At 51.8% G+C, this 16,755-nt stretch overlaps 1 protein-coding gene across 1 annotated transcript; it reads left to right on the top strand.

The window, feature by feature from the left end:
- Window positions 1-13,795: 13,795 nt before the first annotated feature.
- On the top strand, window positions 13,796-14,733 carry LOC137359424 (zinc finger protein 271-like). The gene has a single exon (XM_068025405.1). It carries the CDS (start codon window positions 13,817-13,819, stop codon window positions 14,729-14,731), a length of 915 nt encoding a protein of 304 aa, XP_067881506.1. The 5' UTR covers window positions 13,796-13,816; the 3' UTR covers window positions 14,732-14,733.
- The last annotated feature ends 2,022 nt before the right edge of the window (window positions 14,734-16,755 follow it).

The following is a 16,755-nucleotide window of genomic DNA, read 5'->3' as shown; positions in this document are numbered from 1 at the left end:
TTCAAAAGGGTATCAGATAATTATCTGAAGAGAAAAGAAAATTGCAGAGCTTCATGAATACATGAGGATGTGTCCTGAGCTGAGTAGCTTGTGCAGAGAGGCAGCACAAGCACGACAGGCTGAATGGCCTCCTTTTGTGCTGTAACTACTCTACGATCTATGATTCTATACAGAGTAAAACCAACACTCCGAGACCAGAAACAAACAGTTCCAGTATAAACCTTACACTAACATACCAGAGACTGACAGATACAGTGTGAAACCCACAAACCGATACGTTGAGGAACCGGCTAGAGAGCAGGTCATCCTAGACTGGGTATTGTCTACTGAGAGAGGAATAATTGACAGTCAAGTTGTGCGAGACCCCTTGGGGGTGAGCGACCATAATATGATAGAATTCTGCATCAAGATGGAGAGTGACGTAGTTGATTCTGAGACTAGATCCTGAATCTTAAAAAATGAAAGTACGAGAGTATGGGCGGCACAGTGGCGCAGTGGTTAGCACCGCAGCCTCACAGCTCTAGGGACCCGGGTTCGATTCTGGGTACTGCCTGTGCGGAGTTTGCAAGTTCTCCCTGTGTCTGCGTGGGTTTTTGCCGGGTGCTCCGGTTTCCCCCACATCCAAAAACTTGCAGGTGATAGGTAAATTGGCCATTGTAAATTGCCCCTCGTGCAGGGAGGTGATCGGGAATATGGGATGACTGTCGGGTTAGTATAAATGGGTGGTTGTTGGTCGGCACAATCTCGGTGGGCCGAAGGGCCTGTTTCAGTGCTGTATCTCTAAATAAAAGTAAAATAAAAAATATGAGGCTCGAGTTGATTATGATGGATTGGGAAATGTTACTTAAAGGGATGTCGGTGGATAGGCAATGGCAAACATTCAAAGTGCACATGGCTGAAGTGCAACAATTGTTTATTCCTGTCTGGTGCAAAGGTAAAACGGAAAGGCAGCCAAACCATGGCTTACAAGGGAAAGTAGAGATAGCATTAGATCCAAGGAAGAGGCATAAAAATTCGCCAGAAAAAAACAACAGACCTGAGGATTGGGAGTAGTTTAGAGTTCAGCAAAGGAGGACCAAGGGATTGATTAAGAAGGGGAACATAGAGTCCGAGAGTAAGCTTGCAGGGAACATAAAAACTGACTCTAAAAGTTTCTATAGGTATGTGAAGAGAAACAGATTGGTGAAGACAAATGTAGGCCCCTTACAGTCAGAAACAGAGGAAATTATTCTGGGGAACAAAGAAATGGCTGACCAACTAAATGCATACTTTGTTTCAGTCTTCACAAATGAGGACATAAATAACATATCAGAAATGTTGGGGAACACAGGGTTTAGTGAGAGGGAGGAACTGAGAGAAATCAGTATTAGAAGAGGAATTGTGTTGGGGAAATTGATGGAATTGAAGGCCAATAAATCCCGAGGGCCTGATAATCTATATCCCAGAGTACTTAAGCAAGTGAGCCTAAAATAGTGGATGCATTGGTGGTCATCTTTCAAGATTCTGTAGACTCTGGAACAGTTCCTACAGATTGGAGGGTAGCTAATGTAACCCCACTATTTAAAAAGGGAGGTAGAGAGGAAACAGGGAATTATAGACCAGTCAGCCTGACGTCGGTAGTGGTAAAAATTCTAGAGTCCATTATCAAAGATTTTAGAGCAGAGCACTTAGAGAACAGTGGTAGAATCGGACAGAGTCAGCATGGATTTGAGTCAGCATAGATTTACGAAAGGGAAATCATTTTTGACAAATCTACAAGAATTCTTCGAGGATATAACTAGTAGAGTTGATGAGGGAGAGCCAGTGGATGTGGTTCACTTGGACTTTCAGAAGGCTTTCGACAAAGTCCCACATAAGAGGTTAGCATGTAAAATTAAAGCGCATGGGATTGGGGATAGTGTACTGCAATGGATAGAAAATTGGTTGGCAGATAGGAAATAAAGAGGAGGAATAAACGGGTCTTTTTCTGAATGGCAGGCAGTGACTAGTGCGGTACAGCAGGGATCAATGCTAGGAGCCCAGCTATTCACAATATATATTAATGATTTAGATGAGGGAACTAAATGTAATATCTCCAAATTTGCAGATGACACAAAACTGGGTGGGAGGGTGAGTTATGAGGGGGATGCAGAGAGGCTTCAGGGTGATTTGGGCAAGTTGACTGAGTAAGCAAATGCATGGCAGATGGAGTATAATGTGGATCAATGTGAGGTTATCCACTTTGGTAGCAAAAACAGGAAGGCAGATTATCATCTGAAGGGCTATAAAGTGAGAGAGGGGAATATGCAACGAGACCTGGGTGTTCTCATACACCAATCACTGTAGGTAAGCATGCAGGTGCAACAGGTGGTAAAAAGGGCAAATGGTATGTTGGCCTTCATCGCGAGAGGATTCGAGTACAGGAGCAGGGATGTCTTGCTGCAATTATGCAGTGCCTTGGTGAGGCCACACCTGGAATATTGCGTGCAGGTTCAGTCTCCTAATCTGAGGAAGGATGTTCTTGTTATATAGGGAGTGCAGCGAAGGTTTACCAGACTGATTCCTGGGATGGCGGGACTGACGTATGAGGGATTGAGTCAGCTCGGATTATATTCGCTGGAGTTCAGAAGAGTGAAGGGGGATCTCATAGAAACCTCTAAAATTCTAACAGGACTTGACAGGGTAGATGCAGGAAGGATGTTCCCGATGGTGGGGGAGTCCATAACCAGGGGTCATAGTCTGAGGATGCGGAGTAAACCTTTCAGGACTGAGATGAGGAGAAATTTCTTCACCCAGAGAGTGGTGAGCCTGTGAAATTCGCTACCACATAAAGCAGTTGAGGCCAAAACTTTATATGTTTTCAAGAAGGAGTTAGATATAGCTCTTGGGGCGAAAGGGAGCAAAGGATATGGGGGGAAAGTGGGAACAGGTTACTGAATTGGATGATCAGCCATGTGCATAATGAATGGCGGAGCAGGCTCAAAGGGCTGAATGGCCTACTCCTGCTCCTATTTTCTATGTTTTTATCACTTAGCAGGAGTTGGCAGTTAACGTGTAAAAACCTTTCTTCCATATCCAAACTGCAATGTCCAAAGGAAACTAGGTACAAACCCAGGCTCACACTTGGAAGAGTGAGAGATACAAAGCAAAACACAGACTACAAGAGACTGACAAGTATAGAGAACACTTAGAGGAGGTATGTAATGTAACAAAAACTGGTAGGGATCGGATCAAACCCTTTCTCACATATTAGAAACTGATAGATATCAACAAAAGCTGATGCTCACATACAAGTTGTTGAAATACATGTGGTGAAGCTCACATGACAATAGCAGAAACAGTCACAATGGCGCAGTGGTTAGCACCGCCGCTTCACAGTTCCAGGGACCAGGGTTCAATTCTGGGTACTGCCTGTGCGGAGTTTGCAAGTTCTCCCTGTGACTGTGTGGGCTTTCGCCGAGTGCTCCGGTTTCCTCCCACCGCCAAAGAAATTGGCCATTGCAAATTGCCCCGAGTGCAGGGAGGGAATATGGGATTACGGTAGGGTTAGTGTAAATGGGTGGTTCTTGGTCGGCACAGATTCTGTGGTCCGAAGGACCTGTTTCAGTGCTGTATCTCAAAATAAAAACTGAAACATACCGAGCAGAAGCCCACTTTCTCACACCAGAAACTCAGGGTGACAACGTGAAGCTGGCTCTCTCCTCCCAGGCACTGACAGGTACAAAAGAAAACATGCAGTAACATACCAGGAACTGAAAAGTACGAAATAAACCCTGATTCGCATACGAGAGACTGGCATGAATGACAGGTGTGGTTACCGAGAATGCTCTGCGCTCCGGAATCCGCCCTGTCTGTTCCAGGAGCGGGGGCACGCAAGCGCGGTTGGGGCTGAGTTCCGTCAGCAGTTGGAGCTCCGGCTCCGGAGCGGGAGCGGAATATTCACAAAGTGCGGGAAGACCGTGCTCATTGCGGGCTCACACAGCTGGAGCAGGGCCTCAGGGCCACAATATAATGGAACAAACCCGTCTGTGTCCCTGCGGATGGCGGCGGTGAAGCTTTTCCTGGTGAGGCTTCTCGGAAACTGCCAGCCAGACATGTCGGGCAACTGGGCAGGGAGCGTCTGTAAATGGATAAGTATTGAGGACTGGTCAGGGAGTGTCTGTAAATGGAGGGAAATGGGGACTGGTCAGGGAGTGTCTGTAAATGGATAAGAATTGAGGACTGGGCAGGGAGTGTCTGTAAATGGAGGGAAATGGGGACTGGTCAGGGAGTGTCTGTAAATGGATAAGAATTGAGGACTGGGCAGGGAGTGTCTGTAAATGGAGGGAAATGGGAACTGGTCAGGGGACTTTTTTTGTTCGTTCGTGGGATGTGGGCGTCGCTGGCTCGATCTCAGCTAGAGTAATGTATCCAGTTATGGGCACCAGGCTTTAGAAAGGACATCACAGCTTTTGAGACAGTTCAGAGGAGATTTACGAGAATGATACCAGAGATGAGGGGTTTCAGTTCTCTGGACTTGCTGGTGAAGCTGGGATTGTTCTCCTCAGAGTAGAGAATGTTAAGGGAAGATTTAATAGAGGTGTTCAGAATCATGAAGGATTTTCATAGGGTAGAGAGGGAGAAACTGTTTCCACTGTCCTGGGGGTCAGTAACCAGAGGACACAGATTTAAAATAATCGGCCAAAAACGTCAAAGACAGTCGAGGAGAAATCTTTTTACCCAGTAACTGATTCGGATTTGGAATGAATTGTCTGACAGGGTGGTGGAAACAGATTCAATTACAACTTTCATAAAGGAATTGGACAAATATTTCAAAGTGAAATTCACCAGAACTATGGGGAAATAGGCAGTAAGCGGGACTAATGGCATAATTTTTTTTTTAGAGATTCAGCACAGGCACAATGTGCCGATTGGCCTCCTTCTGTGCTGTATGATTCTGTGAAATAGTGACAGTCAGGGAAAGTCTGTATAAGAAGGAGAAATGGAGAGGGGTCAGGGAGAGCACGTCACCAAAACTGGGAGATATTGTGTTGAACCGGGAGGATCAGCGTGTTGGGGTTGCCGGGGGGGCGGGGGGGGGGCGGGGGGGGGGGGGGTGCGAAGAGAGAGCATGTACACACAGACAGAATCAGCACCTTCAGTGGAAGAGAGGGAGGGGAAGCAGTGAGTGTGGAACTGAACACAGCCAGAGTTAGCACCTTCAGGGGAGGAGAGAGAGGGGAAGCAGTGAGTGTAGAACTGAATCAAGCCAGAGTCAGCACCTTCAGGAGAGGAGAGAGAGGGGAAGCAGTGAGTGTGGAACTGAACACAGCCAGAGTTAGCACCTTCAGGGGAGGAGAGAGAGGGGAAGCAGTGAGTGTAGAACTGAATCAAGCCAGAGTCAGCACCTTCAGGAGAGGAGAGAGAGGGGAAGCAGTGAGTGTGGAACTGAACCCAGCCAGAGTCAGCACCTTCAGGGGAGGAGAGAGAGGGGAAGCAGTGAGTGTAGAACTGAATCAAGCCAGAGTCAGCACCTTCAGGAGAGGAGAGAGAGGGGAAGCAGTGAGTGTGGAACTGAACCCAGCCAGAGTCAGCACCTTCAGGGGAGGAGTGGGAGGGGAACCAGTGAGTGTGGAACTGAACCCAGCCAGAGTCAGCACCTTCAGGGGAGGAGTGGGAGGGGAACCAGTGAGTGTGGAACTGAACCCAGCAAGAGTCAGCACCTTCAGGGGAGGAGTGGGAGGGGAACCAGTGAGTGTGGAACTGAACCCAGCCAGAGTTAGCACCTTCAGGGGAGGAAAGAGAGGGGAAGCAGTGAGTGTAGAACTGAACCCAGCCAGAGTCAGCACCTTCAGGGGAGGAAAGAGAGGGGAAGAAGTGAGTGTAGAACTGAACCCAGCCAGAGTCAGCACCTTCAGGGGATGAGAGAGAGGGGAACCAGTGAGTGTAGAACTGAACCCAGCCAGAGTCAGCACCTTCAGGGGAGGAGAGAGAGGGGAAGCAGTGAGTGTAGAACTGAATCAAGCCAGAGTCAGCACCTTCAGGAGAGGAGAGAGAGGGGAAGCAGTGAGTGTGGAACTGAACCCAGCCAGAGTCAGCACCTTCAGGGGAGGAGTGGGAGGGGAACCAGTGAGTGTGGAACTGAACCCAGCCAGAGTTAGCACCTTCAGGGGAGGAGTGGGAGGGCAAGCAGTGAGTGTGGAACTGAACCCAGCCAGAGTTAGCACCTTCAGGGGAGGAGAGAGAGGGGAAGCAGTGAGTGTAGAACTGAATCAAGCCAGAGTCAGCACCTTCAGGAGAGGAGAGAGAGGGGAAGCAGTGAGTGTGGAACTGAACCCAGCCAGAGTCAGCACCTTCAGGGGAGGAGAGAGAGGGGAAGCAGTGAGTGTAGAACTGAATCAAGCCAGAGTCAGCACCTTCAGGAGAGGAGAGAGAGGGGAAGCAGTGAGTGTGGAACTGAACCCAGCCAGAGTCAGCACCTTCAGGGGAGGAGTGGGAGGGGAACCAGTGAGTGTGGAACTGAACCCAGCCAGAGTCAGCACCTTCAGGGGAGGAGTGGGAGGGGAACCAGTGAGTGTGGAACTGAACCCAGCAAGAGTCAGCACCTTCAGGGGAGGAGTGGGAGGGGAACCAGTGAGTGTGGAACTGAACCCAGCCAGAGTTAGCACCTTCAGGGGAGGAAAGAGAGGGGAAGCAGTGAGTGTAGAACTGAACCCAGCCAGAGTCAGCACCTTCAGGGGAGGAAAGAGAGGGGAAGAAGTGAGTGTAGAACTGAACCCAGCCAGAGTCAGCACCTTCAGGGGATGAGAGAGAGGGGAACCAGTGAGTGTAGAACTGAACCCAGCCAGAGTCAGCACCTTCAGGGGAGGAGAGAGAGGGGAAGCAGTGAGTGTAGAACTGAATCAAGCCAGAGTCAGCACCTTCAGGAGAGGAGAGAGAGGGGAAGCAGTGAGTGTGGAACTGAACCCAGCCAGAGTCAGCACCTTCAGGGGAGGAGTGGGAGGGGAACCAGTGAGTGTGGAACTGAACCCAGCCAGAGTTAGCACCTTCAGGGGAGGAGTGGGAGGGCAAGCAGTGAGTGTGGAACTGAACCCAGCCAGAGTTAGCACCTTCAGGGGAGGAGAGAGAGGGGAAGCAGTGAGTGTAGAACTGAATCAAGCCAGAGTCAGCACCTTCAGGAGAGGAGAGAGAGGGGAAGCAGTGAGTGTGAAACTGAACCCAGCCAGAGTCAGCACCTTCAGGGGAGGAGTGGGAGGGGAACCAGTGAGTGTGGAACTGAACCCAGCCAGAGTTAGCACCTTCAGGGGAGGAACGAGAGGGGAAGCAGTGAGTGTAGAACTGAACCCAGCCAGAGTCAGCACCTTCAGGAGAGGAGAGAGAGGGGAAGCAGTGAGTGTGGAACTGAACCCAGCCAGAGTCAGCACCTTCAGGGGAGGAGAGGGAGGGGAACCAGTGAGTGTAGAACTGAATCAAGCCAGAGACAGCACCTTCAGGAGAGGAGAGAGAGGGGAAGCAGTGATTGTGGAACTGAACCCAGCCAGAGTTAGCACCTTCAGGGGAGGAGTGGGAGGGGAAGCAGTGAGTGTGGAACTGAACCCAGCCAGAGTTAGCACCTTCAGGGGAGGAGAGAGAGGGGAAGCAGTGAGTGTAGAACTGAATCAAGCCAGAGTCAGCACCTTCAGGAGAGGAGAGAGAGGGGAAGCAGTGAGTGTGAAACTGAACCCAGCCAGAGTCAGCACCTTCAGGGGAGGAGTGGGAGGGGAACCAGTGAGTGTGGAACTGAACCCAGCCAGAGTTAGCACCTTCAGGGGAGGAAAGAGAGGGGAAGCAGTGAGTGTAGAACTGAACCCCGCCAGAGTCAGCACCTTCAGGGGAGGAGAGAGAGGGGAAGCAGTGAGTGTAGAACTGAATCAAGCCAGAGTCAGCACCTTCAGGAGAGGAGAGGGAGGGGAAGCAGTGAGTGTGGAATTGAACCCAGCCAGAGTCAGCACCTTCAGGGGAGGAGAGGAAGGGGATGCAGTGAGTGTAGAACTGAATCAAGCCAGAGTCAGCACCTTCAGGAGAGGAGAGAGAGGGGAAGCAGTGAGTGTAGAACTGAATCAAGCCAGAGTCAGCACCTTCAGGGGAGGAGTGGGAGGGGAACCAGTGAGTGTGGAACTGAACCCAGCCAGAGTTAGCACCTTCAGGGGAGGAAAGAGAGGGGAAGCAGTGAATGTAGAACTGAACCCAGCCAGAGTCAGCACCTTCAGGGGAGGAGAGAGAGGGGAAGCAGTGAGTGTAGAACTGAATCAAGCCAGAGTCAGCACCTTCAGGAGAGGAGAGAGAGGGGAAGCAGTGAGTGTGGAACTGAACCCAGCCAGAGTCAGCACCTTCAGGGGAGGAGAGGGAGGGGAAGCAGTGAGTGTAGAACTGAATCAAGCCAGAGTCAGCACCTTCAGGAGAGGAGAGAGAGGGGAAGCAGTGAGTGTGGAACTGAACCCAGCCAGAGTCAGCACCTTCAGGGGAGGAGTGTGAGGGGAACCAGTGAGTGTGGAACTGAACCCAGCCAGAGTTAGCACCTTCAGGGGAGGAGTGGGAGGGGAAGCAGCGAGTGTGGAACTGAACCCAGCCAGAGTTAGCACCTTCAGGGGAGGAAAGAGAGGGGAAGCAGTGAGTGTAGAACTGAACCCAGCCAGAGTCAGCACCTTCAGGGGAGGAAAGAGAGGGGAAGCAGTGAGTGTAGAACTGAACCCAGCCAGAGTCAGCACCTTCAGGGGAGGAGAGAGAGGGGAACCAGTGAGTGTAGAACTGAACCCAGCCAGAGTCAGCACCTTCAGGGGAGGAGTGGGAGGGGAAGCAGTGAGTGTGGAACTGAACCCCGCCAGAGTTAGCACCTTCAGGCGAGGAGAGAGAGGGGAACCAGTGAGTGTAGAACTGAACCCAGCCAGAGTCAGCTCCTTCAGGGGAGGAGTGAGAGGGGAAGCAGTGAGTGTGGAACTGAACCCAGCCAGAGTTAGCACCTTCAGGGGAGGAAAGAGAGGGGAAGCAGTGAGTGTGGAACTGAACCCAGCCAGAGTCAGCACCTTCAGGGGAGGAAAGAGAGGGGAAGCAGTGAGTGTAGAACTGAACCCAGCCAGAGTCAGCACCTTCAGGGGAGGAAAGAGAGGGGAACCAGTGAGTGTAGAACTGAACCCAGCCAGAGTCAGCACCTTCAGGGGAGGAGTGGGAGGGGAAGCAGTGAGTGTGGAACTGAACCCAGCCAGAGTTAGCACCTTCAGGGGAGGAAAGAGAGGGGAAGCAGTGAGTGTGGAACTGAACCCAGCCAGAGTCAGCAGCTTCAGGGGAGGAGAGAGAGGGGAAGCAGTGAGTGTAGAACAGAATCTATCCAGAGTCAGCACCTTCAGGAGAGGAGAGAGAGGGGAAGCAGTGAGTGTGGAACTGAACCCAGCCAGTGTCAGCACCTTCAGGGGAGGAGAGGGAGGGGAACCAGTGAGTGTGGAACTGAACCCAGCCAGAGTCAGCACCTTCAGGGGAGCTAAGAGAGGGGAAGCAGTGAGTGTGGAACTGAACCCAGCCAGAGTCAGCACCTTCAGGGGAGGAAAGAGAGGGGAAGCAGTGAGTGTAGAACTGAACCCAGCCAGAGTCAGCACCTTCAGGGGAGGAGAGAGAGGGGAACCAGTGAGTGTAGAACTGAACCCAGCCAGAGTCAGCACCTTCAGGGGAGGAGTGGGAGGGGAAGCAGTGAGTGTGGAACTGAACCCAGCCAGAGTTAGCACCTTCAAGGGAGGAGAGAGAGGGGAACCAGTGAGTGTAGAACTGAACCCAGCCAGAGTCAGCACCTTCAGGGGAGGAAAGAGAGGGGAAGCAGTGAGAGTAGAACTGAACCCAGCCAGAGTCAGCACCTTCAGGGGAGGAAAGAGAGGGGAACCAGTGAGTGTAGAACTGAACCCAGTCAGAGTCAGCACCTTCAGGGGAGGAGTGGGAGGGGAAGCAGTGAGTGTGGAGCTGAACCCAGCCAGAGTTAGCACCTTCAGGGGAGGAAAGAGAGGGGAAGCAATGAGTGTGGAACTGAACCCAGCCAGAGTCAGCACCTTCAGGGGAGGAGAGAGAGGGGAAGCAGTGAGTGTAGAACTGAATCAAGCCAGAGTCAGCACCTTCAGGGGAGGAGTGGGAGGGGAACCAGTGAGTGTGGAACTGAACCCAGCCAGAGTTAGCACCTTCAGGGGAGGAGTGGGAGGGGAAGCAGTGAGTGTGGAACTGAACCCAGTCAGAGTTAGCACCTTCAGGGGAGGAGAGAGAGGGGAAGCAGTGAGTGTAGAACTGAATCAAGCCAGAGTCAGCACCTTCAGGAGAGGAGAGAGAGGGGAAGCAGTGAGTGTGGAACTGAACCCAGCCAGAGTCAGCACCTTCAGGGGAGGAGTGGGAGGGGAACCAATGAGTGTGGAACTGAACCCAGCCAGAGTTAGCACCTTCAGGGGAGGAAAGAGAGGGGAAGCAGTGAGTGTAGAACTGAACCCAGCCAGAGTCAGCACCTTCAGGGGAGGAGAGAGAGGGGAAGCAGTGAGTGTAGAACTGAATCAAGCCAGAGTCAGCACCTTCAGGAGAGGAGAGGGAGGGGAAGCAGTGAGTGTGGAACTGAACCCAGCCAGAGTCAGCACCTTCAGGGGAGGAGAGGGAGGGGAAGCAGTGAGTGTAGAACTGAATCAAGCCAGAGTCAGCACCTTCAGGAGAGGAGAGATAGGGGAAGCAGTGAGTGTGGAACTGAACACAGCCAGAGTCAGCACCTTCAGGGGAGGAGTGGGAGGGGAACCAGTGAGTGTGGAACTGAACCCAGCCAGAGTTAGCACCTTCAGGGGTGGAGTGGGAGGGGAAGCAGTGAGTTTGGAACTGAACCCAGCCAGAGCTAGCACCTTCAGGGGAGGAGAGAGAGGGGAAGCAGTGAGTGTAGAACTGAATCAAGCCAGAGTCAGCACCTTCAGTAGAGGAGAGAGAGGGGAAGCAGTGAGTGTGGAACTGAACCCAGCCAGAGTCAGCACCTTCAGGGGAGGAGTGGGAGGGGAACAAGTGAGTGTGGAACTGAACCCAGCCACAGTTAGCACCTTCAGGGGAGGAAAGAGAGGGGAAGCAGTGAGTGTAGAACTGAACCCAGCCAGAGTCAGCACCTTCAGGGGAGGAAAGAGAGGGGAAGCAGTGAGTGTAGAACTGAACCCAGCCAGAGTCAGCACCTTCAGGGGAGGAGAGAGAGGGGAACCAGTGAGTGTAGAACTGAACCCAGCCAGAGTCAGCACCTTCAGGGGAGGAGTGTGAGGGGAAGCAGTGAGTGTGGAACTGAACCCAGCCAGAGTTAGCACCTTCAGGGGAGGAAAGAGAGGGGAAGCAGTGAGTGTAGAACTGAACCCAGCCAGAGTCAGCACCTTCAGGGGAGGAAAGAGAGGGGAACCAGTGAGTGTAGAACTGAACCCAGCCAGAGTCAGCACCTTCAGGGGAGGAGTGGGAGGGGAAGCAGTGAGTGTGGAACTGAACCCAGCCAGAGTTAGCACCTTCAGGGGAGGAAAGAGAGGGGAAGCAGTGAGTGTGGAACTGAACCCAGCCAGAGTCAGCACCTTCAGGGGAGGAGAGAGAGGGGAAGCAGTGAGTGTAGAACTGAATCAAGCCAGAGTCAGCACCTTCAGGAGAGGAGAGAGAGGGTAAGCAGTGAGTGTGGAACTGAACTCAGCCAGAGTCAGCACCTTCAGGGGAGGAGTGGGAGGGGAACCAGTGAGTGTGGAACTGAACCCAGCCAGAGTTAGCACCTTCAGGGGAGGAAAGAGAGGGGAATCAGTGAGTGTAGAACAGAACCCAGCCAGAGTCAGCACCTTCAGGGGAGGAAAGAGAGGGGAAGCAGTGATTGTAGAACTGAACACAGCCAGAGTCAGCACCTTCAGGGGAGGAGTGAGAGGGGAACCAGTGAGTGTAGAACTGAACCCAGCCAGAGTCAGCACCTTCAGGGGAGGAGTGGGAGGGGAAGCAGTGAGTGTGGAACTGAACCCAGCCAGAGTTAGCACCTTCAAGGGAGGAGAGAGAGGGGAACCAGTGAGTGTAGAACTGAACCCAGCCAGAGTCAGCACCTTCAGGGGAGGAAAGAGAGGGGAATCAGTGAGTGTAGAACAGAACCCAGCCAGAGTCAGCACCTTCAGGGGAGGAAAGAGAGGGGAAGCAGTGATTGTAGAACTGAACACAGCCAGAGTCAGCACCTTCAGGGGAGGAGTGAGAGGGGAACCAGTGAGTGTAGAACTGAACCCAGCCAGAGTCAGCACCTTCAGGGGAGGAGTGAGAGGGGAACCAGTGAGTGTAGAACTGAACCCAGCCAGAGTCAGCACCTTCAGGGGAGGAGTGGGAGGGGAAGCAGTGAGTGTGGAACTGAACCCAGCCAGAGTTAGCACCTTCAAGGGAGGAGAGAGAGGGGAACCAGTGAGTGTAGAACTGAACCCAGCCAGAGTCAGCACCTTCAGGGGAGGAAAGAGAGGGGAACCAGTGAGTGTAGAACTGGACCCAGCCAGAGTCAGCACCTTCAGGGGAGGAGTGGGAGGGGAAGCAGTGAGTGTGGAACTGAACCCAGCCAGAGTCAGCACCTTCAGGGGAGGAAAGAGAGGGGAAGCAGTGATTGTAGAACTGAACACAGCCAGAGTCAGCACCTTCAGGGGAGGAGTGAGAGGGGAACCAGTGAGTGTAGAACTGAACCCAGCCAGAGTCAGCACCTTCAGGGGAGGAGTGGGAGGGGAAGCAGTGAGTGTGGAACTGAACCCAGCCAGAGTTAGCACCTTCAAGGGAGGAGAGAGAGGGGAACCAGTGAGTGTAGAACTGAACCCAGCCAGAGTCAGCACCTTCAGGGGAGGAAAGAGAGGGGAACCAGTGAGTGTAGAACTGGACCCAGCCAGAGTCAGCACCTTCAGGGGAGGAGTGGGAGGGGAAGCAGTGAGTGTGGAACTGAACCCAGCCAGAGTTAGCTCCTTCAGGGGAGGGAAGAGAGGGGAAGCAGTGAGTGTGGAACTGAACCCAGCCAGAGTCAGCACCTTCAGGGGAGGAGAGAGAGGGGAAGCAGTGAGTGTAGAAATTTTTCAAGCCAGAGTCAGCACCTTCAGGGGAGGAAAGAGAGGGGAAGCAGTGAGTGTAGAACTGAACCCAGCCAGAGTTAGCACCTTCAGGGGAGGAGAGAGAGGGGAAGCAGTGAGTGTGGAACTGAACCCAGCCAGAGTTAGCACCTTCAGGGGAGGAGAGAGAGGGGAAGCAGTGAGTGTAGAACTGAATCAAGCCAGAGTCAGCACCTTCAGGGGAGGGAGAAAAGTCAACCAAAAGGAAAACTGTGGGAGATGGTGTGATGAGTTTGGATTTCAGCACAGGGAGGAGGGGGAGTGTGTGGGATGGGGATTTTCAGCTTTTGGAGAACAAGACAGGAAAGAATGTTCCATAGAAATTAGAACTGCCTGTTCTGAAGATCTATCCTGCATTTACACTGATAACTTTTGTAAACTTCTTTTACAGGGTTTTAGAAGTAGAGGATTTGAGATAGAAAGATCAAACCAAACATCACGCCGAGGATTGACGTCACTAGACTTATCAGAACCGGAATATCATCAGCCTTTGTATGTAGAAAGAAAAATATTCGTCTGTTCTGTCTGTTGGAAAAGATTTGAAACATCGGTTTCACTGGAAAGGCAATGAGACACATACCAGAGTGATATTGTTCCTGTACACTGACTATGGAAAGAACTTTAACCAATTACACAGCCTGAAAACACATCACACCATTCACAGTGGGGAGAAACTGTACACGTGTTTGTGTGTGTGGACAGGCTTCAACTGATTGTCCAACCTGGAGAGAGACAAGGACACCCGCACCATGGAGAAACCATGGAAATGTGGGGACTGTGGGAAGGGATTCAGATCTCCATCCCAGCTGGAAATACATCGACGCAGTCACACTGGGGAGAAGCCTTTCACCTGCTCAGTGTGTGGGAAGGGATTCACTCACTCATCACCCCTGCGAAGTCACACTCTGGAACAACCTTTCACCTGTTCCGTGTGTCAGAAAGGATTTACAACTGCCTCCAATCTATTCTCACACCAGCGAGTTCACACTGGGGAGAGGCCATTTACCTGCTCCGTGTGTGGGAAGGGATTCACTCAGACATCCCAGCTCACTGAACATCAACTTGTTCACACTGAGGAGAGACCTTTTAAATGTCCTGACTGTGGGAAGAGTTTTAAAAGCTCAAGGTATCTGCTAAACCACCAACGCACTCACACTGGGGAGAGGCCATTCCCCTGCACTGTGTGTGGGAAAGCATTTCCTCGGTTATTCAATCTGCAGCAACACCAACAAGTTCACACTGATGAGAGACCTTTTAAATGTCCTCACTGTGAGAAGTGCTTTAAAAGCAGCAATGATCTACTGCAGCACCAATACACTCACTCTGGAAAGAGGCCATTCACCTGTTCCGTGTGTGAGAAGACATTTAATCGCCCATCCAACTTGCTGAACCACCAGAGAATTCACACTGGGGAGAGACCATTCACCTGCTCCGTGTGTGGGAAGGGATTCAGTCAGTCATCCAACCTCACTGAACATCAACTTGTTCACACTGATCAGAGACCTTTTCAATGTCCTGACTGTGAGAAGAGCTTTAAAAGCAGTAATGATCTGCTGAAACACCGACGCACTCACTCTGGGGAGAGGCCGTTCCCCTGCTCCGTGTGTGGGAAGAGATTCACTCAGTCATCCAATCTGCTGCAACATCAGCGAGTTCACATGTGACTGTAATGGCTAGATTCTGCTGTTGTTGCTGCTATTAGTCACATTCAGTGACAAAGTTGGGTCTTACATTATAACCAGTGTAGTCCAGAGCAAAAGCGTCTTCTTAATGTTGAGATAAACGGGAGAAGAAACCGGGTAGCGGTGGCTAGGATGGGGGAGGTGCTGCACCATCACTTTAATGGTGCATCCTCCCTTCCCCGGGGTCCTCGCTGCACGTCCGCCGGGCCCAGCGGCTTTGATTGGGGTCCTGAGAGCCGCTGAGACTCGGTGCAGCGGAGGCCGCGCTCACCCCCGCTCAGCTCTGTTGTGATATTTAAAGTTCTCTTCTCTTTGGCCTCCTCATCTCGAGAGACAATGGGTAAGCGCCTGGAGGTGGTCAGTGGTGTGTGGAGCAGCGCCTGGAGGTGGTCAGTGGTGTGTGGAGCAGCGCCTGGAGGTGGTCAGTGGTGTGTGGAGCAGCGCCTGGAGGTGGTCAGTGGTGTGTGGAGCAGCGCCTGGAGGTGGTCAGTGGTGTGTGGAGCAGCGCCTGGAGGTGGTCAGTGGTGTGTGGAGCAGCGCCTGGAGGTGGTCAGTGGTGTGTGGAGCAGCGCCTGGAGGTGGTCAGTGGTGTGTGGAGCAGTGCCTGGAGTGGCAGGCTGTTCCACAGGTGCTGCAGAAAAATGTGTTTGTCGGGGCTGTTACACAGTTGGCTCTCCCCTTGCGCTTTTGTCTTTTTTCCTGCCAACTGCTAAGTCTCTTCGACTCGCCACACTTTAGCCCCGCCTTGATGAATGCCCGCCAGCTCTGGCGAAGGCTGGCAACTGACTCCCACGACTTGTGATCAATGTCACAGGACTTCATGTCGCATTTGCAGACGTCTTTGAAGTGGAGACATGGATGTCCGGTGGGTCTGGTAACAGTGGCGAGCTCGCTGTACAATGTGTCTTTGGGGATCCTGCCATCTTCCATGCGGCTCACATGGCCATGTGAGCCGCATGGAAGATATTTAAAGTAACTTTGATTAATTTACTACTCTTCCCCCACCATTCTCTGATTGAGAGACTTCAGTCTCCTGCTGAGCCTGTGACTGGCCACTGGTTATATTGGTTTTTCTGCTTCAGCCTATTCCTGCCAACTCCATGAGGTGTCCCGTGGAGCCCTTCTCACAGGAGCCCTCGGAGCAGGCTTTCAGCTGCTCTTTCAGGAACACCCTGACACAGATCCACACGGCCTGCGTCCGGGCTCGCCAGCTGGACCTGCTGGCCATGTGTACGTATTAGTCCCCGTCTGTGTAGTGGAGACTGGTCTCCAGTCACCTCGGCCATCCCTGCCATTGGACAAAGACAGTGCTTCGCTCGGACTGTGTGGTAGTCGGTGTGCAATGGCCACCCCAAGTTAAAAGAACCCACGCAAAGGCATCTACCACCCCCTCAAAATGGACTTGGGGATCTGGAATATCAGAATTGGATTATTTAGTCACCTAAGCATCCTGGAGGGGAAGATAGTCATCCTCGTTCCCGAGGAACTGCCTAAGACTATTCACATCCAGGACTGAAATATGTTTAATTGTCAGAGTTTAATTGTCCTCTTGTCAATAACTCCTACAAATGGGCTTGAGTTTCATATTTTGAGATCTGTTAAATCAATTAATGTTGTTTTAAACACACACTGTGTCAGGTCCTTAATTTCTCCAAGATAAGTGTTGACTAATTCATATCCTGTTACCGACTGTTCCCATATATGGGCCTTTTCTTCTTTCTAACTCTAGATTATTTCAGTTCTGATACTGTCAGTTATTCTCAGGAACAACACACGGCTCCCCATACCTTCCAGAATGCCTCTCCTAGCTTTGGTATTCAGGAAAGGCATCACAAACTCTTCCAGCGTTCCAGACGACTACATCTGCAGGAAGTGTACCCAGTTGCAGCTCCTCACAGACCGCATGGATCGGTTGGAGCAGCAACTGGAGGCACTTAAGAGCATGCAGGTGGCAGAAAGTGTCAAAGACAGGAGCTTTCGAGAAGTGGTTACACCCAAGGTGCAGG

The sequence above is a fragment of the Heterodontus francisci genome, unplaced genomic scaffold, assembly GCF_036365525.1.
Source record: "Heterodontus francisci isolate sHetFra1 unplaced genomic scaffold, sHetFra1.hap1 HAP1_SCAFFOLD_102, whole genome shotgun sequence".
NCBI lineage: Eukaryota > Metazoa > Chordata > Chondrichthyes > Heterodontiformes > Heterodontidae > Heterodontus > Heterodontus francisci.
Note: the sequence above shows the minus strand (reverse complement) of the source record. Positions and strands in the feature narration are given on the sequence as shown.